This window comes from Passer montanus, unplaced genomic scaffold, assembly GCF_014805655.1.
Source record: "Passer montanus isolate IOZ18808 unplaced genomic scaffold, ASM1480565v1 scaffold30, whole genome shotgun sequence".
NCBI lineage: Eukaryota > Metazoa > Chordata > Aves > Passeriformes > Passeridae > Passer > Passer montanus.
Genome location: NW_024367708.1, coordinates 6,106,006 through 6,129,576, shown reverse-complemented (window position 1 = coordinate 6,129,576; position 23,571 = coordinate 6,106,006). Strand labels below are relative to the sequence as shown.

The following is a 23,571-nucleotide window of genomic DNA, read 5'->3' as shown; positions in this document are numbered from 1 at the left end:
TACCTTGTTTCCAGAAGTCCAGCAAATAAGTTGGACTACCACGGTAGTCTACCACTGTTTCTGACATCTCAGTAATACATATGAAGTGGGTACCATGCAAGCAAATCAAAGTTCTACAAACATCTGTATCACTCTTGCTCTAAGTCCAGTACGAAACGTTATTTTGTTATTAAATGGAGACTAAGTGTTGTTTGGGTGAGATCAGTGTTAGACTCTTTGGCCTTGTCTTGCTGCTTACATTAATAAACACTTCATCATTATATAGAAATACTGCAGAATTTCTTACAGGAGTAATTAAGTACAGCAATTAGACTGAGTCCTTCTAATTGAAATAAATTATGAAGAAGGACTTAATGTGATTTTTCTTGAAAACTCCAGCTGTCTTGGTAAGAACTGTGGTATTCTGGTTTTTTTTTCTCCAGGTAACATCATTACTGAGGCGTGTTTTGCCCGAGGTAACCCCCAGTCGCCTGGCAAGTATTATAGGGGTGAAGTCTCTTCCACCAGCAGATATAAGTGATATAATTCACTCAACAGAAAAAGGAGATTGGAACAAACTAGGTATCTTGGACATGTTTTTGGGATGCATTGCCAAAGCTCTCACTGTACAGCTAAAAGCCAAAGGAACTACTATCACAGGGACAGCTGGCACTACTGCGGGCAAAGGAGTCACTACAGTCACACTTCCAATGATCTTCAATTCCAGGTTAGTTTAAAAATATGTAACAAACTACTACAACCTACTGTATGCTGAGTATGTACACTATTTCTTTGTGCTGGATTTTGACAAATATTAAATATTTGAGTTTATTTCATCTATTACCATTTATCCTTTGCAGCTATATTCGGCGAGGTGAAAGTCATTGGTGGATGAAGGGGTCAACACCTACACAGATTTCAGAGATCATCATTAAGCTCATTAAAGACATGGCAGCAGTGAGTTTCTATCCTTTAAATGTGGATGATATTCAAATATTTCCAATAATAAAAAGTACATTTTTATTACTTTTGTTACAGTTAGTATCAGATTGAGCTGTTAAATGTAAATTGGTCTCAAGAAAAAAAAACCCATACAGTTTTCTGGATAGAGTCTAGGGTTAAAAGCAGTAGCAACTGAGTTCTGATTCTGCTAAACAGAAATCCAGTTTTGAAATAAGCTTTTTAAAAAGTTGCTTTTACTAGAAATTTAAGAGGTAAACAATAATTATGGGTCATTTTCTAACATTATTAACTTTAAAGTTTAATTTTTAAATCTTGAACACTCAGAACTTCAGTTGAAAAGTAAAACTTACCTGTGAGGTAAAATAACAGCATTGTTTTCATGTAACTGTATGTAGACCTACTGTACGGATTTTCTGGTTGAGATTGACTTCTTTCAGTCGCTGAAATCTACACTTATAGTTACTTATTACTTTGTTTATCTGAGCTTAAATTTTCCGTAGTTCTGCTTCAGACAATTTTTTGGAAGAAAAATTGAAGAAAAGTGAATCAGCTATTTCCCAGAAATAGCTGGGAAAAGAAAAAAAGGCTCTGTATCTGTTTCTGGGAAAGGAATTTAGTTAGGAGGTTGTTTTTGTTTCCCTTAATTCTGCACCTATTTCAGTGAGATGCTCTAAATGACCCAGATTTTCCTCTGTGAATACCCTTTGGAAGGTTTTTCAGTATCTTCAGAACGGAAATCCTATTTTCTAAGCCATTCACTGTGCTTGGATTAAGGAGGTTCCTTCTCAAAGTTGCTGAAGCTGGATGGGAGTTCTCTGATTTGATTGCAAGATTTTAGAATCTCATAACTGATAAGAGTTACAATTAAATTCTGTCTGTGTTGGAAAACTTTTTGGAAGCTTTTTAGAGCTGCTAATTATCAGCAAGGTGGCATCAGTGTAACTATCCTCTTCATAAGAGTTACAAATGTGATTCCTTTCACATAACATTTTCCTACCATTTGCAATGTGTAGGTACCTGTATCCGAGTTAGTCACTATAGCTTCCTTTTTAGAGTCCAGTGAATCTCAACTATGTGTCACCTACAGCATAAAGTTTAGGACTTTAGAGATTACAATAAGAATTGAAGGATGCAGCAGCCTTTGAATCAGAAACTTGAGGGTATGAGTCAGTGGCATAGGCTCAGAATGCTAAAGATTAGAAAGTGTGCTGTGGTTCTGATGTTTGCTGTGTACTCCTCTTTATTTCTTTCTAATACAGGAACTGTGGAGTCTGTTCAGGAGGCTGAGCTAGGCATTTGAAGCTAATTTTTATAGGAACCCACTGTGATCTGTGTGCTGGTCACAGTCATTTATCCGTGCTCCAGCTCTGCATCTTTATTTCTCCAGAAGGGGTGGGGGACACTTTAGAAAAAGGACTTTCCATTCTTCATATTATATGCCCTCTACCTATTCCAAGTTAATTATTCCAGCAGTTGGTCAGAGACAACCTCAATCAGTCACCTCAGTATTTGAGGGCTAATTTTTACCAGATCTGTCTGATTTGAGAATCAAGACCACGTTGGATGGGGCTTTGAGGAAGCTGGTCTAGTGGAAGGTGTCCCTACCCATGGCAAGGGGCTGGAATTATATGATCTTGAAAACTCCTTCCAACATAAATAATTCTGTGAAAACACCTAATTTATCAGTCATGCCCGATTTCCTCTTCTCCTGTTCTAACTTGAGATACTAACCTAATGTTTTGTAGCTGTTCTAATTACAGTTTTAGTTGCTTTTAATATTAATAATAATAAATTGAGTTTCCTCTTTAACAGGGTCATCTGTCAGAAGCTTGGTCACGCGTGACGAAGAATGCTATTGCTGAAACCATCATAGCTCTGACCAAAATGGAAGAAGAGTACAGATCACCTGTGAGGTGCATTGGAACTACCAGAGTAAGAACTTCACCAAACTTAGCATTAGTTCATTGTAAATGTGCAGTAGGAGCCCATTCAAGAACCTTCTATAGGTCAGAAATACACAAGCCAAAACTGAATTAAAATTAAATGTGTATTTAGGGAATCTCAGAAATAATGAAGAATAAGTATGAAATGTATATATTTGGAAGTTTACTCTTTAAATAATTTTGCTTGAAGTTTGTCACATTTGTCTTACACTAAATGTGAGATCATCTGTGTGGAAAATTGCACAATATGTATCAGCTGTCTTCTTTCAGCTCTCCAAGCAATTATTATAAGTGGTTTGACTTCTAGGTAATCAGCTGCCACATCTCAAGGCTATTATGAAAACACTCTAACAGATGTTCTCTAGGACAACTAAGCTAAGCTTCAGTTGTGTTTGTCACAAAAAATATTTGCTGAGCCCTTTATTCCTGACATGGTGTAACCTGGTGGCTTTCTTTTCTTGGTCTTTACCTTGTCTGTGAATCTTCTATAGAAACTAAGCACTACTTTAACCTTAACAGATTGCTTGAAATACCAAGAACAGCATATTTGTAAATTATGACATTCCTGCTGTCATAGGGAGCACAGATTTTAGCTTCTCAAGTTGAATAATTACATGTAAAAGTAAAAAAAGTGTTTGTTTGCAGTGGTTTCAAGCATTTGACACTCATGTTGTTTTCCATCTCAAAAGGCTGTACCAGTTCTTCTTTTCATCATTTTTGTTGTTCATATAGTCTCTGCTTTCTGGAGGTCACAGTCTTGGATCACCACTGGCTTCTGCTGTTGTCATATTAGTTTAATCAGGTCTTAGAGGAGCCCTGAATGTCAGCCCAGCTGCTCCTGTGACTGAGTGTAGTTCTGTCGTGGGGATCTGGGGTTTTGGGGGAGAGTCCAGTAAAGTTTCTCAACAAAAACTATTTTATTCAAATCAAATATTTGATTAAAGATTGCTCCAAAAAGCAGCAGTCAAGTGCCTTTCAGTTTTTTTTGCAGTGACAAATTATCCTCATGTAGCTCATCTGTTCAGGATTTCTCTGTAGTCAGTGGAAAAGAAGACAGAAAAGCTTCCTTTGACTAATTAGCTCAGAACCTTTTCTAGGTAAAGCCAGTTGCTCTATGCAGTGAGGAGGGATCAGGAAAATCAGTCTCACTGTGCTCAAGTTTTTGAGTGGTTGTTTTTGGGGTTGATTTTATTTTTATTAGTCTGTCCTTGAATTTCTTCTTCCCCAAAGCCTGCAATGTTTGGGTCAATGTACAAGTCTGTATTTGTCATCTTTCTTCATAATGTGCTTTGGTTGATCTTTCTTCACTTTCTTCTTTCTTGTGTGCTAACTACTGTATTTATAATCATAAAGTGACATACCTGAAAAAAACAAGGTAGTTCCCAAAAGTTAAATAAATTTTATTGTGTTCCTGACTTACTTGGGAAGATAAGCTTCTGTATGAGCAGGCTTCAGCTAACAATAATAGAGTTTGCAGGTAACGGTGACATTCTTATCTGACAAAGTTTCTCTCTTCAGTATTTGGTTTGATTTTAATATGCCTAAGACATTTAATTCTACTTTGCCTTTCAATAGCTGTGGCTGGCCTTGGCATCCCTCTGTGTACTTGATCAGGATCATGTTGATAGACTGTCCTCAGGAAGATGGATGGGAAAGGATGGGCAACAGAAACAGATGGTGAGACTGAAAATCATACAGTTTTGTGTTTATTTTTATATATTCCCTCATCAAAGAATTTAGAATAATTATAGAGAAAGGCCAATTTTACCATTCTTCCTTTTCTTCAGTCCCAGTGTGGATTGTATATATGTTTGAAGTATTTGTGTTCTAGGTAAGTATTGCTCAGAAAACAGAATTCCAACTTAAAACAGTAATGTTGCAATCCTGTCAGTATTCAGGACAAAACAAGGCCTTCCTAACACCTGTGGCATGAGTTTTTTAGTAGATTGACCCAGTTTGTACAGCACCCTCTATCAGAGCTTTTTCTTTCTGACTTAATCCCTGTCACGAAATAAAATCGATTCTTTTGTGTTACTCAATAACTACTTCTCTGTAATTTAGCTTCCTCTTCCCCATCTCACTAGAGAATGATTACTCCAGGAAGAAACTACTTCTAACTGAATTTAGCAAAACTACCATTGAGTCAGAGAATTTATAAATTTCATATGGAATATGACTGTCTCCATACTTTTCAGTTGACAAAATGCCTGTACTTTTCCGTATGACAAAATTTAATACCATTTTAGAAAGAGCACATTAATTGAGCTGGTCTCTGTAAATCTTGGTTAGGTGGATCCCTGTGGGAAGCAAGGGAAGGGTGTGCAATACCAGCCAAGCATGGTTAGAGCAAAGAAGATCCAAAGCAGTTCAGTGTAGGTAGAAACAGAATACAGGAGGCATAGAGCTGCAGCAGCAGCAGGAATAAAACTGCTGAGATAGAAGCAGAGGTTTCAGAGGTGATTAAGTCAAAGGTCTTGCAGATGTCAGAGGAGCAGCCAAGACATTGTTAGCAGGTATTCAAGCTGCTGAACCCAGCCTGAAATTCCCCAGTCCTGTTCCACATCAGGATAATCAAATGTTGAGGTGAGCTGTGTGTCTCCCTTCCTGAACTGCTTTGAGGGAACTCTGTTCTCAGTTGCCTGAGAGTATCATGGAAACCATGTGTTACAATGGACCATGTATTACAATGGAAACTTGTTCTCAGAGATGTGCACTCATAATCAGTTGTTGAAGTCTGTTTATGGGGATATTTTGAATTGCAAAACAAAACCCTGCTGAATTTTTTTAAAAATTATATCAGTAGAGCAGCTTAATTTTATGATGGATTTTTGTTACTTCAACCATCCTGTTTCTGAGGTATGGATGACCTACAGCTTTGTTTAGGTGTTTGAAAAGAGTAAACATACCATTTCAAAGTAACGAAGGGTAAATATCATGCCTGTTGACTAACCTGAATACTCATATCTCTGAACTTTTCTGTTAACATGCCCATAACCCCTTGTTACCACATAAACCTCTTCTCAGACTAGTTGAAAGTGATGCCTCAACTGTGCTGTTGAAAAACACATTTTTGGTGCATCACACAAAATACAGGATGAAGAGTATCACAAAAACTGATGTCAGAAATTGAGGGGATTTGTGTCAAGGAATAATTGTTTAAGTACTGATTATTTTACAGATAGCATTAATAGTCCATACAAGCTCTTTATCCACTGTTATAATTGGAGGGGAGATGTGAGGTGTGTAACTGAGGGGAGATGCTGAAAGGAAGTGAAGGACTTAATAAAGAGGAATTATTTCTTTTTTTCTTTTTTTTTTGTCCTCTCAGCCAATGTGTGATAACCATGATGATGGTGAAACTGCTGCAATCATTTTATGTAATGTCTGTGGGAATTTGTGCACAGACTGTGACCGATTCCTTCATCTCCATCGGCGAACAAAAACTCACCAGAGACAGGTAGAGTATACACGGCCCCCTGTTGTGTGCACTGCATCATGGTGTGCATATTTATATAAATAAAATATAACCAAAAGGTAGTAGCAAATACTGAATCTGAAAAGGATGTTTTATTTTATTTTTGAGATGGGATAGATGTGATTCCAGTTAACTCTCCTCAGTTGTTTTTGGATATATTCTCGTGTCCTTTATCTTTTGCAAGGATTAGAAAATTTTGCAGCATTTCCTAATTCTAGTTCTTCTGCTACATCAGCTTTTGCTCTCTTGTTTTTCTCTCTTGCTTAGAACGCTTTTTAGGAGAATTTAGAAGCTGCATAGACTTCCTTAAGGATATGTTGGATCTTTATTCCTCTTAAATTTTATCTTCTTTACTACTTCTGTCATAGGAGTCAGTGCTTGTCAACCCCTTTATTTCTAATGAATGTGCATTCCTTTTTAATATCCAGGAAGATGATTTGACAGCAAATATTCCTACTGGTTCCCCTAAGAGTTTTCTCTTATTTTTCAGTATTCCTCTAGCTTTAACTGTGTTTTCACAGATAAATATGTTGCCCTATCCATAAGCTTGAAAATTGACTTCTTTTGGGTTTGTTTTTAGGATTGAAACTTTGACTAGAGATGAGTTTTTATAACTTGCTGTGTACTCTGCTAATTATTTTTCTTCTGTGGTATTCTTTTGTCCTTTTCATCTCTAAATTTTGAAACTATATTTTGTTTGGATTTTTTCTTTTTGTCATTGAAATTAATGTTGAAGATGCCTTCTGCTTATTTATTGTTTGTTGTGATCCTTTATTTTCCTTTTTCCCTCTGACTTCTTATATTTGTACAAGGATTAAAATAATAAATGTCATTAATAAATGACAAATATAATCAAATACTTCAGTGGAACTCAGTCCTTTTCTCCCTCTCCTACAATGCATCTATATTAACTTTTTAGTTATGTTCAGGAATGGACTTTTAAAGGAGATGATCATGTCTCCTTAAACTACAATGTTTTCTGTTATTGAGCAGCCTTGGAGTGCATGAACTGGATTGTTTTGTTTACTTTTGGGTGAAACTAAAAGCAAATCAAAAGACAGATGCAGAGACACTGCTAATGGTCATTCAGTGCAAGGGATAAGCTGGTCTAGAGCACTTGTGATGTAAACATCAGACCTTTGGTACTGAGTTTCACTCCCCAGTGAAACACTCCTCTGGTGCCACAGCATTTGCAGTGTAGTCTCAGCCTGGCACTGCCAGTGTGTCTGTTATCTTCTATTTCTTAGCCAGAGTCTTTGGAATCCCCTTTTTTAAATTTTCCTGTTTCGTCAACCTAAGATCATTTTATGTCTACTCTTCTGTCATGGCACAGCACAGTCTAGTCTCATTCATTTTTCTCATTTTTCCTATATAGCCTGTTCAGATTACAGTTGATAAAAAGTAAGTTTGTATCTCATAGAAAACCTCACATTGTTCCTTTTATCTGTCCAAAATAGCTACTTACCAGATTTTCCTATTTACTTCTAAAAGCATGTTTAAATTTTTGCTCGTTATTCACCACTTTTACCTTTACATCTCACATATTAAGCCTCTCAAATTCAATTTCAATTCTGTCATGTTCCCTCTGTTCTGTTTTCTTTGTTTGCTTCCTGTTCTTTGTCCAACTTCAGTCATACATACCTCTTCAATGTATTTTCTCTCCCCTCTAGAAAGGACAGCCTGTAAGTTACTCAGATGTGCTTATGTGAATACTTTGTGAAGCAGTTAGGGTGGTTTTTTTTCTGATTCTAGTAAAAATTAAAGTGAGCTGTATACATCCATACCTGGGAAAATTCTAACTTTCCTTGCATTACAGGTGAAACAAATGCAAACAGAACTGCCTTCAAAGCTTGGGAAAGGAGCAAAAGAAGAGACTGCATGAAATTCCCTAAGGATCTCTTGCAGTTTTTTTATTTTGCAAAAACTTTTTATTTTCCCCATTGTAGCCAAAAGTATCCACTGTGTATTTATATGAAAGTCAAAAATATTACTATTACGCACTTCTACAATTATTACTATAGTACTTGTTATTAAGACCCTAATTCTCAGTGTTGCTTTGATAAGCCACTAGCATGGTTATGTGAAGATATTTCTGGTGTTATCTTGTGCTTTTAATATTCTGTGGCCTACTGGATATGTTGGGTAGGAATTATGAAGTCCAAGGTCTGTATTTATTAAATCAGAAAAAAATGTACAGCTCTATTCTTAGCATTGCTGCACTATTGTTTCTCCACCATGTTAGATCAAGAGTTAATTTTAATCATTTTTACTTCTAAAAACATGAAACCTTTATCCTGAATATCTGCAATATGTACAAGTTATGGAACATATATAAGAAAAACAGCTTTCAGTAGACAGTCTCACAGAATCTATAAAATGCCTGGTGTAAATCCAAAGAGGAAGCAACAAAAATAACAGAAACAGGTCCATGCTCTAATTAAACATGCTATTTAACTTGACAGGTGTTCAAAGAAGAAGAAGAAGCTATCAAAGTTGATCTCCACGAGGGCTGTGGTAGGACCAAACTTTTCTGGCTGATGGCTTTAGCAGATTCTAAAACTATGAAGGCTATGGTGGAGTTTAGAGAACAGACAGGTAAAACACAACTGTTACTAATTGCTCTTTATCCTGGTTATTGTGATTTTCACCTGCTTTAGGGCAATGCTTTTAAATATTTATTAATAAAAGTAAAATAGTTTAGCTGCATAAGAATTGTTGGCTTTCTGGTTGTTTTCTGTGAATGCTGCTTTGATGTCTGATAGAGTATCAGTACCTTGCGTTTCATGAGAACATTTTTGGCCTTGTTGTCTCTTGTGCCATAGGCAAACCGACCACCAGCAGTTCTGAAGCATGTCGGTTCTGTGGATGTAGGAGTGGAACAGAATTATCAGCCGTGGGAAGTGTTTGTTCTGATACAGACTGCCAGGTGTGTATTAGCAAGTATCAAGCATCATTAATTATGTAAATAGAAGAGATCATATGGGCTTCTTATTTTGAACAAACCCTGTTTATCCCTGTGGTCCATTTTAAATCAGATCTGTCATATGAAAAGGTTCTAATATTGATATCACCATTCATATACTTCTGAGTTTGTAAATGTTTATTTTAATTACAGACTGTGAACTAATGATCAACTTCCATACTGGGTAGTTTCATTATTACCTTCAAAATCTATCTCGAGTCTTCACAAGTCTCTTATCTACCTCAAGTTTTCATGACAGCCTTGCAATTATAAAGTAAAATACACACTGTCAGTATAAAGTCAAATGTACTGGAAAGCTTGATAAAAAGAGTTTGCTCAAGAGCCTATGTATTATGTGAGGTAGAACATTTAAGACTTGGCCATGTTTGTCATCTGTATCCACGTATTGTGAGTGTTTCTGTGCCCTACACTGAGTGCAATTGGCAGAGGACCAAATCATAACCAGTTTCTTACTTTGCCTTACTTATTTCTAAGTGAAGCAAATTGGTCATCTTTTTTTTCTCTGTCAGCCTATGAGGAACTTATACAGTTCATCAATGAACAGTTAAGTAACAGTTCACTACAGTTACTAAATTCAGTTCAATTTGTTGCTAGCTTCTGGGTAACTTCTCTAAGTTTCTGTGAGAGTAGGGATGGGAATTAGAGGTGGTTAAAAATCCATTTCCATGTAAAATCGCTTTATGCTGATTAATGATTAGATTATAATGTATTCTTAAGCGTGAGTTACTTAAAACTTCTCCAAAATCTGCAGGTACCTTAAAGGCTGTTAATACAGGGTCAGCGATATTTATGCAGGAAGCACTCAATATATAAAAAGCACAGAAAGAAAAAGAGGATCCAAGAACAGTTCTCTTTCTATTGAAAGTTTTAAGTTATGGTTTCATTAAGCCGTTTGCATTCAGGAGCAGTGCAGGTAAACAAAGGAAACATTGTTATTTCAAGTACAGGACATTCAGCTTGTCCCAAGTACCTGAGGCAGCAGCAGACAATACAAACCATGATTCTTCCGTCTCAGTTTATTGCACAGACCAGCAGTCCTTCAAAAAGCGGCACTGTCAGAACACTCAGTGAAGGGATGATTAACTCTCTACTTTACATTTACATTTGTTTAGGAGTATGCTAAGATTGCCTGCAGCAAGACACACCCCTGCGGTCACCCCTGCGGAGGCGTTAAGAACGAAGAGCACTGTTTGCCGTGCCTGCATGGCTGCGATAAAAACGCTACAACTCTGAAACAAGATGCTGATGACATGTGCATGATCTGCTTTACTGAAGCACTTTCAGCAGCACCAGCTATCCAGGTTTTTTGTTTGTTTGATTGTTTCCCCTTTTAAGAGATTACTGTTATGATTGTAATGTGTAGCATGAAGGAAGTGAAAATATAAAGTCTTTCAAATTATGCTGTTCAAAATTTGAAAGCAGACACCTTAACAATAGTTAAGCTACTCAAAAAGTTTTCTTTTTGTCTGGCATTCTGTTTCAAGAAAGATTGGATGAATTCAGTTTGCTATGTCTACTTTATTAAAATACATGGTGTTTTATAAAGGAGTAAAACAACTGAAGTAATTAGTTGAAATAATTCACATTTATTTCATATATCCGTAGATGATCTTGGTGTGGTTATGATTTTAATGCCCATTTTATGTTCTTTCTTGTTGTTAAGAAGAAAAAAGGGATCTTCTAGGATTTCAAATCAATTAATATTGGAATTGATATGTTGCCATGTTGCCACTTAATATTTTGCTAATAACTGCTTCTACTTTAGTGGTTAATGTAACTTCAATATTCACTTACATTTACTCTTTTCTAAAGCTGGACTGCAGCCATGTTTTCCATTTGCAATGCTGTCAGCGAGTACTAGAAAACAGATGGCTTGGCCCAAGGATAACTTTCGGGTTTATGTCCTGCCCAATTTGCAAGGTAAATGAGCTGTTTGCCTGTCAAAGTCAAAAAATGTACCTGATACTTTTCTTTTAATTCTTTTTCTTTTTTTCTTTTTTTCTTTTTTTTTGGGTTTTTTTGGGGGTTTTTTGGGGTTTTTTTGTTAATACTGTATTGCTTGGTACAGTGTAAATGAGTTATATGTGACTTGTTTTCTTAATTCCACATGTTGCTATAGAAAGACTAGAATTGATGCAACTTATTACTTTCTCCTCCTGTTCCCTGAGGTGTCCTCTTAAAAAGAAAGCATAGTCCAGACATTGTCTTAATACTGTTTCATTCTTACCAACATCAGCTTGCAAATTCCCAGTATTTGGTGATAGTGAGGAGGGGAAGAAGTAATCTTAAAGCACACTATTTTGAAGCAGGAATTCTTCATTTTACTAACCACTTTTAAAGCTGCTTTGCTTTTCAGTGTGAGGGCAGAGCCAAAGAATACATGTACTTAGTTCAGCTAAGTTACTAACAATTCCTCTTGAACTCCATAAAATTTAAATTGCTGTAAGCAAAAGCACCTAATAGCCACTGGAAAGAAGAGCACCTTACCCCACCCTTGGAAGTTGAAATTTGGGAATCGTCAGCTATTCTGCATGCTGTGGTTCTTCTGTCATGTTGTGTTGTGGTAATTAATGGCAGTAGCTTGTGGTCACTAATTGATAAAGAACTGCCATAGAGGACTGTCAGTCATTATGCTTACTTGCTGAGCAGGAAGACAAAAAGGACCAAAATTACAGAAATATTCCTGTGCTGTGGTGAATATTTCATATTCTCTTCACCACCTCCTTGGCTGTTAGTCTGTTCTTCTGTTGGAAGGGTTGATGTTCCCATATCACAACAGGCCATAGTGAAAGCAGTCATGTATACCATTTTTACAGCAAATAGAGTACATTCTGTATCAGCCGTTTTTTGAAATGTCCATTGCCCGGTCCTGTACATTTTTATGACATCTATCATGCTATTTGTGCCTGACTGTAACACAAATAATCATAGCTCTTGGGATAAATATACACGATACTTTAATCAGCTTTTTTTTTATTTCAGAACAAAATCAATCACACAGTATTAAAGGATTTGCTTGATCCAATCAAAGAACTCTATGAAGATGTAAGGAGAAAAGCACTAATGAGATTGGAGTATGAAGGGCTGCACAAGAGTGAAGCCATCACAACGCCAGGTGTTAGATTTTATAATGACCCAGCTGGCTATGCTATGAACAGATATGCTTATTATGTTTGCTACAAGTGCAAAAAGGTATGGTGGTATTTATTAAATGGATGTTACCATTTCACAAGTAATTTCTTAAAACAGAACGTATGTTTAATACATTGTGTATGCAGCAGAAAGGCAGGAAAAGATGTTGTTTATAGAATCATAATTTTAAAAAATCAAGTGTTGGGCTAATGAGATGTAAATAGTATCTTAGCTAGTAAAGCTCAAGCATGTATAACAGAGCAGCTCAGAAACCAAAAGCACCTTGAGTCAATGGCCACTTACAAGAAGGTACAGTACCTATTCACCTGAAGCTGCTACTTAATGCTGACAGAGGGTTTATAGAGCATCCAAATGCTGTTCCAAAAGCCTTACAGTCCCTGGCATAGAGCAGGGTATATTGCAGTTTTTGGTCTTGTTCATCCCGAGACTGAGGGACATTGTGAGTGCCTCAAAACCACATACCTACAGAGACGAGAGCTCAGAAGAGTGGAGGCCACTGGAATGGTAGTCATTTATCATATTCCCCTTACAAATGGAATTGCTTAAACTGAAAAGAATTGTTAAAAGAACAATTGTGTCTGGTTTAACATCCAATAATTTCTATATGCAATTAAGGCATATTTTGGTGGTGAAGCTCGTTGTGATGCTGAGGCTGGACAAGGAGATGATTATGATCCAAGAGAACTTATTTGTGGTGCCTGCTCTGATGTTTCAAGGGCTCAGGTGAGTAAATATTTTCTATTCATGTTTTTATTTCATTCTGAAACTCTTGAGTACCCAAGCTGTACAATAATTCACAGTCATTTGTAATTACATGTGTCGTACAATATTGTCTACCATTAATGTTTCTACAGAAGGTAGAAGTGAGTTGTTGGGATTGTTAAACATGGCTACTTCACTGACTGCTGTTTGCTTTCCTTTGTTCAGATGTGTCCCAAACACGGTACGGATTTCTTAGAGTACAAATGCCGCTACTGCTGTTCTGTTGCTGTTTTTTTCTGTTTTGGGACAACGCATTTTTGCAATGCTTGCCATGATGATTTCCAAAGAATGACAAGCATCCCTAAAGAAGAGCTCCCACATTGTCCTGCAGGTAGGACTTTGATAAAGCAAATTTACCACACTGAATTCTGAAATAAATTAGAAGTTCTAATTGATATTAGCTCTTCTTGGTAGTATTTTCTTGGTTTTCTGGCAATGTCATTGCACTGATCATGTAAACATTAGGGACTTTGATAGAGAAAGACATTTCAATTTCCCTGTATCAGGTCAGATTCCAGATGTAGAATGATGTGTAAAATGGTATATTGATAACATTAACCCATTATTAAGTGATGTATGTGTAGTTAGGTAGCCATTATCTGCAAACTGTTACCCCAATGCCTTAATTACTAAGTTCATGTGCTGTATATTGATTTTATAGTAGTAAATGATTGGGGGTTAAAAGTGCGATTTTTTCATTAAGATATTTACATAAAATAAGTAAACAAATAAATTAGAACTCCTGCTATAACCTTAGAATTATTGTTTACTGCAGAATGTAACTCTTGCGCATTATTCAATTTTTTTCTTAGCTTGTGCAAATTTCTTCCACAATATTAATGCGATAAAACTTCCTTAAGTGACTGTCTGTAAGCATCTTGCCTTTTTTAATTTAAATTTGGTTTCACTTACATGGTAGTTTGATCTATTTTTTTGCTCTTCAAATACCAATTCAACATTTGAACAAGACGAATTATCTTCACTTATTTTGGGGTTTTTTTTGAGGAAATGTAGTATATGTTTGTTTACATTGTCTGCAAGCATTAATCTAGTCTTTTCTTTTTTTCTCTTATCCTTACATTCACTGTAGGTCCCAAAGGTAAACAACTTGAAGGAACAGAATGTCCACTTCATGTTGTCCATCCACCCACTGGTGAAGAATTTGCTCTGGGTTGTGGGGTTTGCAGAAATGCACACACTTTTTAGAATAGCATTTTTTTTAACCAGAGCAGAACAGGTGCCCTCATCCCTCAAGTGTCCTGAAAACAAAGTCCATCTGGGATGAGGATGGGACCATTCCATAACCCAGGTAAAAGGAACAATTTACAGTGCAAGAAGGATGCCAAATACCATGTACATAATTCTTGCTGTGAGATATTGACATTTTTTGAACCGAGACATCAAAATTTGTGAGGTGTTTGCATGTGGCCATTACAGTCATCGGCTAGGAAACATTGGACATTTACAAATAAACAATTGTTATTAAAGGATCTGTGTGTCTGTGGACTATGAATGATGCTGGCTTTCAGGCGAAAGAAAAAATATTGATTATTGTATACTGACTTTTTGTAATCTTGTACAATTGTAACGCATCACAAGTGGGGATGGGAAAGAGGAATATTCTGGTTTATTTCCTAGACTGTTATAAAAAAATGTGTTAGGAAGGCATAAATGTAACAAGTATCACCCTGTATATAAAGGTATCAATGTTTGTCCTGTATAAGAAATATTAAATTACAACAGCAGTTTCATTTAAACTTCTGGGTTATGTTTGAGCCTGAAATTTTAATGAAGTGCAATACTGAGTGTGCCTCATATCTTGCAGCTGTAAACATAATGGAATGTACATGTCAATAAAGCCACTGTACATTTTTATACAGTGAAAGTCTAACAAATGTGTAAGCCTCCATTTTCAGAAACACTCTTAAAACAGAGTGGGGGAGTGGGGAGGGAAGGGGAAGAAGAGAGGTCTCCTATAGTTATTTCAGCAGACTCTTGAAAAGTAGGAAAGTTTTTGGGTAACCTGGTGGTTATGGAAGTACTTAAGACGTGAAAAGCACTACTCCCTTTCTCAACAGAAAAGTTGGATAAATGTTCTAGCATGCTTCTGAAGAATTGTATTTCCATTTCAATTGCCAACAGTGTTATAAAACACAAAAGAAGACTACATTTTAAATTATTTTCATGATCAGTTTTGTTTTACTGAAGGCTAATATTTTAGGACAGTTTAAGACTCCCACTTTTAGGACAAACAGCTTTTTGAATTTCAAAATGTTAATTTATAAGAGTCCTAAGTCCTCTGCACGTGCATAATGAATGCAGTATATAACTTCAAGTAAAAACTTCTATTTGTTAAGGTTTTCTCTTTGGATTGTTTTTCTTAGATGTGTTCAACTCCCTTTCTAGCATTTCTGTCTTGAACCTGATGAAAAGTGCGTTACTGCCTTTTACATTTAAGATATTGGTAGATGGCATCCACACCAGACAATCTTGATAAGATTGGAACCATGGGATCTATCTTGCCTAACTTCAGACATCTGGAATCAGAGAATCACAGAAAGGTTGGCATTGGAAGAGACTTCTGGATATCATCTTGTCCAACCCCCCTGCTAAAACAGGTTCACCTAGAGCAGCATGTATACCTGCACTTTGAAATAGTTCTGCTAGTTCACACGCCTGTGAGGTACAGTTGATCTTATTCACTGTAGCTCTGCCGAGGGATCAGGACAGGCTGGATCAGTGGGCCGAGGCCAGTTGTGTGAAGTTCAACAAGGCCAAGTGCTTGGATCCTGCTCTTGGGTCACAGCAACCCCATGCCGTGCCACAGGCTGGGAGAAGGGCTGGAAAGCTGCCCAGCAGCAAAGGACCTGGGGGTGCTGGTCAACAGCGCCTGAACATGAGCCAGCAGGGTGCAGAGGTGGCCAGGAGAGCCAATGGCCTCTGGCCTGTGTCAAAAATAGTGTGGCCAGCAGGGCCAGGGAAGTGATTGTCCCTGTATTGGGTATCTGACCCATTGTCATTTTTAGAAAATTAGAGTGTAGCACCATCTATATTTTTTCAGCTTCCTCTTCAATTTCAGATTAATATGAGTGTTAATTTAGGAAATTGAGATTATGGTGTGGACATAGCTGACCATCCCCTATCACCACTCCAGGGAGGCAGCACAGGCACGTGTGAACATCAGGCTCTTGCACAGAACTCAGCTCCTCACGTAATGGTTGAACCTTGGACACGCTGCTCCCACAGTGTCTCAGACATTCACGTCACCGCATCCCCCACACCGATCTCTGCCGGTGATTATAGCAGATGCCAGCACAGGCTGCTAATCAGATCAGTCCACAATAAGATTGCTGTATGCCTTTCCAGCAGTCTCACATGTTTTTCTGTCAGCTGTTGATCCACTGCCCACGCAATGGAAATAGTCAGTTCTTGTTTGTACCACCCTGTTTGCCACAACCCACCACACTCAGCTAATTTATACCAAACCCAGCTCCTGGCCAAGGCGAGGCCTCAGTGCTCACACTTGGATTGTTAGTTTAAAAATAGCTTAAACTTTTATGGGTGTATCCACCCATTGAACACAATGTGAACAGTAAAAGTTTATAAGATACAGCTAATTAACATGTCATCATCAGGGCCAAATAAACTTGGTCCTTACAAAACAGGTTTTGCTAATTCCATCATGTTTCTAGGCTCACGTTTCACCTAGACAGAGGCTTAGCTAGGGAGTTTCAGGCCCACCCAGTCATTCAGGATAGAGCTCAAACTTTTCCACAGCCCTTGTTAAGCCATGCCACACACTGCAGGTGCCAGAGTGCAGTGGTTGTAGGGCAGATGCTTGTCCCTCAGCCCAAGGTGCACTGGAAGGGCTGTGCTGTCACAGCCCCCACTCACTGATGGGACGTGGTAGTGAGCTTGTGCTGCCAAGCATTCCAGGATCTGCTCCTCACCAGGCATTCCTACAGAGATGCAGCCAAATACAGAACAACACACTGATTACACAGCAGCCAGATGCAATGGGGACTGTGATTATTATTGATCATCACCCAGAGATGTCCCCTGCCAGCTGGTCCAGGGAGTTTTCTCAGGTAATACCCTTGGGGTATTACCTGAGAAACCCGCTTGGGGTTCAGAAGGTGCTCTCTGCTCTTTCCTCAAATCATCACCCAGAGATGTCCCCTGCCAGCTGGTCCAGGGAGTTTTCTCAGGTAATACCCACCGGTGCAGTCTCTTGGGGTTCAGGAGGTGCTCTCTGCTCTTTCCTCAGTGTTACGTGTAGGCTGCTCATTTAAATACAATCTCTTTGGATGTACCAAGTTTCTGTGTACCTGAAAGGGCATTTGAACACTGAAACCTTGGATGGGTATTTGAGGCAGTGCTTTGGGTCATCCACTGAGCAGTACACTGTGTCCTTTGCTATTGCCATCCATGGCATTGCTCCTATACTCCCACTCATGTGATTCAAGTATCCTTAGCCCATGTTAGGTCTCAGCTAATCTAGTATTTCCACCTCCCTGTCTGTTCATTCAGTAGGATTCTTTTCCTAAATGTGATTCTGTCATCATAATACATCCTCCCCTGCAGAGTTTAACTTTCCTGCTCACTCAGCTGCCCTGGAGAGCATTCCCATTCCACCCAGCCCTGTTCCTAGGTCTCACCACTGCCATGTACTCTGCCAGAAGAGCCATTAGAGGAAGGAAGGATGGCATTGAGTATGCTGGCACACAAAGGGAATGCATACTCCACTGTGGCCATGTGGGCAGCAGCATCACATCACTTTAAGCTAGAGATTCAGGTGGTTTGGTGTGAATGGGGTATGATCTACCAGCAGTAACTCACCATCCTAATGCCAATTCCTAGCAAAGATACTCAGAAACCTGGCTGGTGGACCTGAACAACAGCTTTTTAAAAGCATTTGCCTGAGGGCAGGTTGTATCAGTGGACTCTGTCACAGAGCAGTAATTGCAATGGGATGATCCAAGCTACAGGGTAAACACAGCTCTCCACAGATTTTGCTCTAATGGACATAACACATGTAAGAGGATACGCTGGGTTTGTATCCATCTCCATCTCTGTCTCCCTTTTCTCCAATACAAACAGAATTTGAGCAACAACATTCCAGTTGTTACTCATAAGATTGTAGTCTCTATTTCTACATCTTTGGCTTTTTCCATATTCCTAGTGGGTTGTGGAGTAGCCTAGGTTCATAAATTTTATTTCCCTCCTGATGGAGGCTGGGCACAACTATGTACCTCCCACCAAGCAAATCCTAAATTTTGGCACACCCTGAGTGCCTTACTGCTGACTGAATTTGACCTTTCCCATGAATAGGTGCCCACTGGCAGGACTTGGATCTGTTCATCCAACACTCTCATACAATCAAGGAACTGGTGAGTAACTTCTGGGTTTTGCCTGCAGTGCTAGGATACAAGACTTAGAAACAAACCATGTTTGAAAACCAGCTTTAGGGTGCCCTTGCAGGACACATTTCACATCACATGTAAGGTGCCCTCCTTCCATGCCTTGGTACCAAGGCCAATCCTAATACAAATGCCAGCCCCCTCTTAGCAGTAAGTCTGTTTGGGAATTTTTACCGCTGTGGCTTGCTAATTATATTAACTCCTCACCCACTGGCAGAGTCAATGGAACTGACTTGCAAGGAGCTACACAAAGCACAGAGAAAATTCCTGCAAACCAAAGAACTCCTCTAGCAGGATGCTGTCAGACCAACCTACCAATGAGCTGGCACTGCCTTTTCCAGCAGCATTGCTCTGTCCATGGATCAACCATGGCAAAGATGAGGTGCTGCCTGTGCTGCAGGGCGCAGCTCTGCCTGTTTGTACGCAGCCCTAGCCAAGGCCATGCCACGAGACTCCCCTGTCAGAGGGGCTCCAGCAAACAGCAGCTTTCACTGTATTCCCTAACAAAACAGAGTGGTACAACAGCTTTTACCCATGAACCAACCATGGGAGCCATTCATCTGGAAAGAATTACTAGAGCCTCAAGAGACAGAAACAATATTTAGACAGTGAGGAACCTTTAAAAAGAATTATCTCCAGCTTCTACTGAACCATGAGCAACAACATCAGGTAATCAGCCTGTTGCAGGCAACACTCTATCCTGCTGTTGCTCGTCCTTAGTTTTGTCTTTGTATTTTTCTGTGGCCATGAGGCCTTAAATTGAGGCCCGCTGCTTTAAAGACCATTTTATTTGCAGCTACTGTTAAAAAAAAAAAAAAAAAAAAGAGAGAGAGAGAAAAGTTGAGTTACAGCTCCTGTTTTGTAAGGTCTTGCCTGTGATAGATAGAATATACTTATTTTAGCACTCCATAATACCATATTCTAACAGTATAACAAAGTCCCTCACCACAGAAAATCTTCCTGTATAGACATGTTGAGAAAATAAAACCAGGAAGTTTCCCTAACGATATCCATTACTGAAAAACATTCACTTCTTTTGGCATCGATAATTAATAAGTTCAGCTTTCCTCTATATTTTCTTTTTCAGCACAATCTGCTGAGAATTAAGATTGTCACAGACATTCTAGACCAGGTCTTTCAGCCACGACTCACCATTATTAATATTCTCCATATTTTTCAGAACTTCTATTTTCATTAAATCAGAGCTACTCATGCCCTGCAAGCCTGACATACTTTCATCATAGCTGGATCTGGTCTGCTACGGTTACTTAACTCTCTTCCAACTGCTTCTGTGATTTTTCCCTCTGGATTCTTATCCTAGCCAAATGCAAGCCAGGCTTATCAGGGTGGAGCACAGCTCCTTGCCTCAGGAATGCTTCAGAGCTACTTGAATATGGCCAGAAAATCAGCACAGTAGACTTGCAGTGCTCAAAGGTGCAGCATTTATAATCAAGACCTGGCACTGTTGAAACACTGTTGTGGCTTCATCAGGAGGGCAGTCTGCCCGCTGAAATGAGGTGTTCTGTACAACCTCAGCCTGAGGTGGTGAGATCCCCTGTTAGACACTGAGATTTTACTGGCTATGTCTTGGGTTTTATACCTGTGGGCTGTTCCTCATCTTCACATGGTGACAGTGAGGGCTGCTTCACAGCTCTGAGTGACTTTCCCATCAGAAAAACTGAAACTTCAGAGAGCTTCTCCTTCTCTCTTGGAAAAATAAAAAGTTACAATGCAGTTTCCTCAACAGTCTCATTTTTGCATAGCAGGGCTCAGCACAGGCCATGGCCTTTTTCTGTTACTACTAAAAGCATACACATAAAAAAATAATAATTTTAAAGATTCCTCTCTTAAAAACCCATCTGCTGTTAGTTAAGTGACTAGTGTAAGGCAAGGAGACTACTGAATGCAGACACACCTGACAGAGGTGTCCAAGTTACTGACTAAAGCTCCAAAGTGCCCAGCCACCACTGGCAGCAACACAGACCAGCCCAGACCTGTGGATGTTCTTTGAACCTTTACTGCTTGGCCCCTTCTTACCCTGCTGCCACTTATCTCAGTGCCACCTACCTGAGTCCAGGAGCTCTGCAGGGCTTTGTCTGCCAGCTAAAGCAGAGCCAGCTCTGGGGGCTCACCAGGAGCCCACACCACCAGCTGCCTTTCTTTCATTCAGCTCTGATAAACTGCCCCGTTCTTGTGCTTTGCCCACAGACACCGCAGATATTTTTGTCAGTGCTCTGCACCATGTCCAGGGCCTGGGTTGGCCCCAAGGACAGAGCTGCAGCTGCCTTGCTGATTTTAGCTGCTATGTCCCCAAAAAGTGTCATGCTGGGCGTGCTTTCTGCACTTGTTCTCCTCTCCTACACACACAAAGGGTGCCTAAAACTTACACAAGCGGCCACAACAAAGCAAAGAAGGGCACAGGCAGTGAGCCAAACTTTGTTTACTCCAAAGATAAGGCAGCAAATTGTAACTGCTCGGCACTGTAAGAAGTCCCTCCCAGTAAGTCAATACAGTGAAACTCAGATAATGCAAGGGTTTTAAAGTATTGTTACCTTAAAAATAATGAAATTGCAGCTGTTACATCTTCCAAGACTTCTACACAAACTCAGAAAATGTTTGTTTTGGTCAAAAGATGTTTTGGTGGGGGGTTTTTTTGTTTGTTTGTTTCCTGCAGACCAGAACTTGATCAGAGCATAAATCTTGATGAAAATGTATTTTTACTGACTTCACATGACATGGCCCAGATACATTACATCATAAAACATAATGCTGCCTTAAAACACTAAGAGAGGTGACGAGGAGAAGCAGCAGCTGCTTGTGGCAAATTTGTTGATAAAAAATGGATCCTTCTCCTCCCTACAGCCTGGGCCCAAGTCTAGTTCCAACCTTTGCAGTCAGACTTTTTCTCCCACATCTCCAGCAGTTTGCAAGTTACATACTTGCAAATATGACTGTTCTTTACTAGAAACTGTAATTGGGGGCTGTTTTCTTCCCACCATTAGAAACTCTGAACTGGAGCACAAGGGCTGAAAAGGGAATTCCTAAGCAGTGGGAATGAAAGACACAGAACATTTTCAGATGGGGGTGGCAAAACAGTTATTGCATGTTTCTTGACACTATTGGCTTCATTCATAAGCACTCCTCATTACCTACCAAGGTTTATACAGCTGTCTCATATAACTGAGCATATTATACAGTCACATATTTGCTATTACAAGGTTGTCTAAGATACTCATTAATCTGCTCAAGGTAAGGTGATTCTTCTTATTTCCAGATTTTTGTTGCATTTCCTGAAAAGCTGAAGACTGGATGTATATTCATAAATACACACAAAACTGCAATGGCTGAGCTTTAGTAAACAGCTCAATACACTCTAAAATGGAGAAAAAGAGATTATTTTCTCACAGAAACTCAAAATAAAAATTTATGTTTCTCACTGAAAAACAATTCTGTTTCTGGAAAAGTCTTTTTTTTTTCTCCCACCACTAATAATCTCAAGGAACTAGACTTAAAAAAACAAAACAAACCATAAATTAACTGACTTAAAGTATGCAAAGAAGTGCGTTTTTCTAAAGTGCTTCTTAAAGATCTCAGGGATGGTGACATTTGAGAGTGACCACTAAAGAATGTTTCAAAGCCATTTCAAGATTGGGGCGAGCACAGGATCAGAAGGGCTGTTTCCAAGAAACTAAATGACAGCAATTAGGACTACAACAATTTGAGCAGTAATTTATTTACTATAGCTTGCAATGCATTAATAATAAATAATTAATTTGTGAATCTCAGCAACTGTAAAGAGTTTGGACACATACAGGGCTGAATAATGAGGTGTATTGGAGTGTACCACATGCACGAAGGACACACGATGACAAGGCATATGCAGCCCATGGGAAATGTCACACATCACTTTGTCTTCTCTGCCTGGCAAAATCCCAAGCACATCATTCCCAGTGCCTGCTGGCCCCAGGACACATTGGTGGCTTGCTTTCCCTCTTACATCTATTCCTAAGGCCAGCCTCACATGGGGCTTTCAGATCGCAGAGCAAAACCGGCTGTACTGGTGATGAAGATCCAGCTCCATCACTGGTAATATTCAGCGTGCCCAGGTGTCCAAGAGGGCCAGTGACATCCTGGATGTATCAGCAATGGTGTGGCCAGCAGGGCCAGGGCAGGGATTGTCCCCCTGTGCTCGGCACTGGTGAGGCCACAGCTCCAGCGCTGTGTCCAGCCCAGGGCCCCATGCTACAACAAAGAAACTGGGGGGCTGGAGTGTGTCCAGAGAAGGGCAACGAAACCGGAGATGTGCTTGGAACACAGGTCCTGTGAGGAACAGCCGAAGGAGCTGTGGTGTGTAGCCTGAAGAAAAGGGAGGGTCAGGGGGGACCGTGTCACTTTCTACATCTCCTGAAAGGAGCCTGTAGCCAGTCGGGGTCGGCATCTTCCCCTGGTAACCAGTGACAGGACAAGATGACATAGCCATAAACTGCTCCAGGGAAGGTTAAGCTTGGACATTAGAAGGAATTTCTTCACAGAAAGAGTTGACTGAGCACTGGAACAGGCCGCCCAGGGAGGTGGTGGAGTCACCATCCCTGGAGACATTTAAGGACAGACTGGACGCGGCACTGAGGGGGCACTGAGTGCCATGGTGTAGTTGATACGGCGGCGTTCGATCACAGGCCGGACTCGATGATCTCGGAGGACTTTTCCAACCTGATCGATTCTGGGATTAGCCCCGGTGCGCCTCAGACCGCACGGCTCCGTTCCTGCCCGAGGCGAGTCGCGCCCAGCCCGAGCCGCGGCGCAGCCGGGCGGGAGGAGGAGCTGCCGCCGGCCCCGGCTCCGAGGCGCTGAGGGGAGGTGGGGCCGCCGCCTCCCGGCCCGCCCGCGCGCCGC

The 23,571-nt window shown here is 39.7% G+C and overlaps 1 protein-coding gene across 13 annotated transcripts in view; it reads left to right on the top strand.

Moving 5' to 3' along the window:
- MYCBP2 (MYC binding protein 2) overlaps positions 1-15,149 on the top strand; it is a 178,670-nt gene extending 163,521 nt beyond the window's left edge. For all 13 annotated transcript variants that reach the window (XM_039714668.1, XM_039714656.1, XM_039714660.1 and 10 more), the window contains 13 exons: positions 423-706; positions 840-936; positions 2,755-2,874; positions 4,461-4,562; positions 6,214-6,342; positions 8,823-8,955; positions 9,183-9,286; positions 10,456-10,644; positions 11,156-11,263; positions 12,326-12,535; positions 13,112-13,219; positions 13,424-13,589; positions 14,349-15,149. In XM_039714668.1, coding sequence (XP_039570602.1) covers positions 423-706; positions 840-936; positions 2,755-2,874; positions 4,461-4,562; positions 6,214-6,342; positions 8,823-8,955; positions 9,183-9,286; positions 10,456-10,644; positions 11,156-11,263; positions 12,326-12,535; positions 13,112-13,219; positions 13,424-13,589; positions 14,349-14,464 — 1,866 coding nt within the window. In that variant the 3' untranslated portion in view covers positions 14,465-15,149. The remainder of the gene's footprint in view (positions 1-422; positions 707-839; positions 937-2,754; positions 2,875-4,460; positions 4,563-6,213; positions 6,343-8,822; positions 8,956-9,182; positions 9,287-10,455; positions 10,645-11,155; positions 11,264-12,325; positions 12,536-13,111; positions 13,220-13,423; positions 13,590-14,348) is intronic.
- The last annotated feature ends 8,422 nt before the right edge of the window (positions 15,150-23,571 follow it).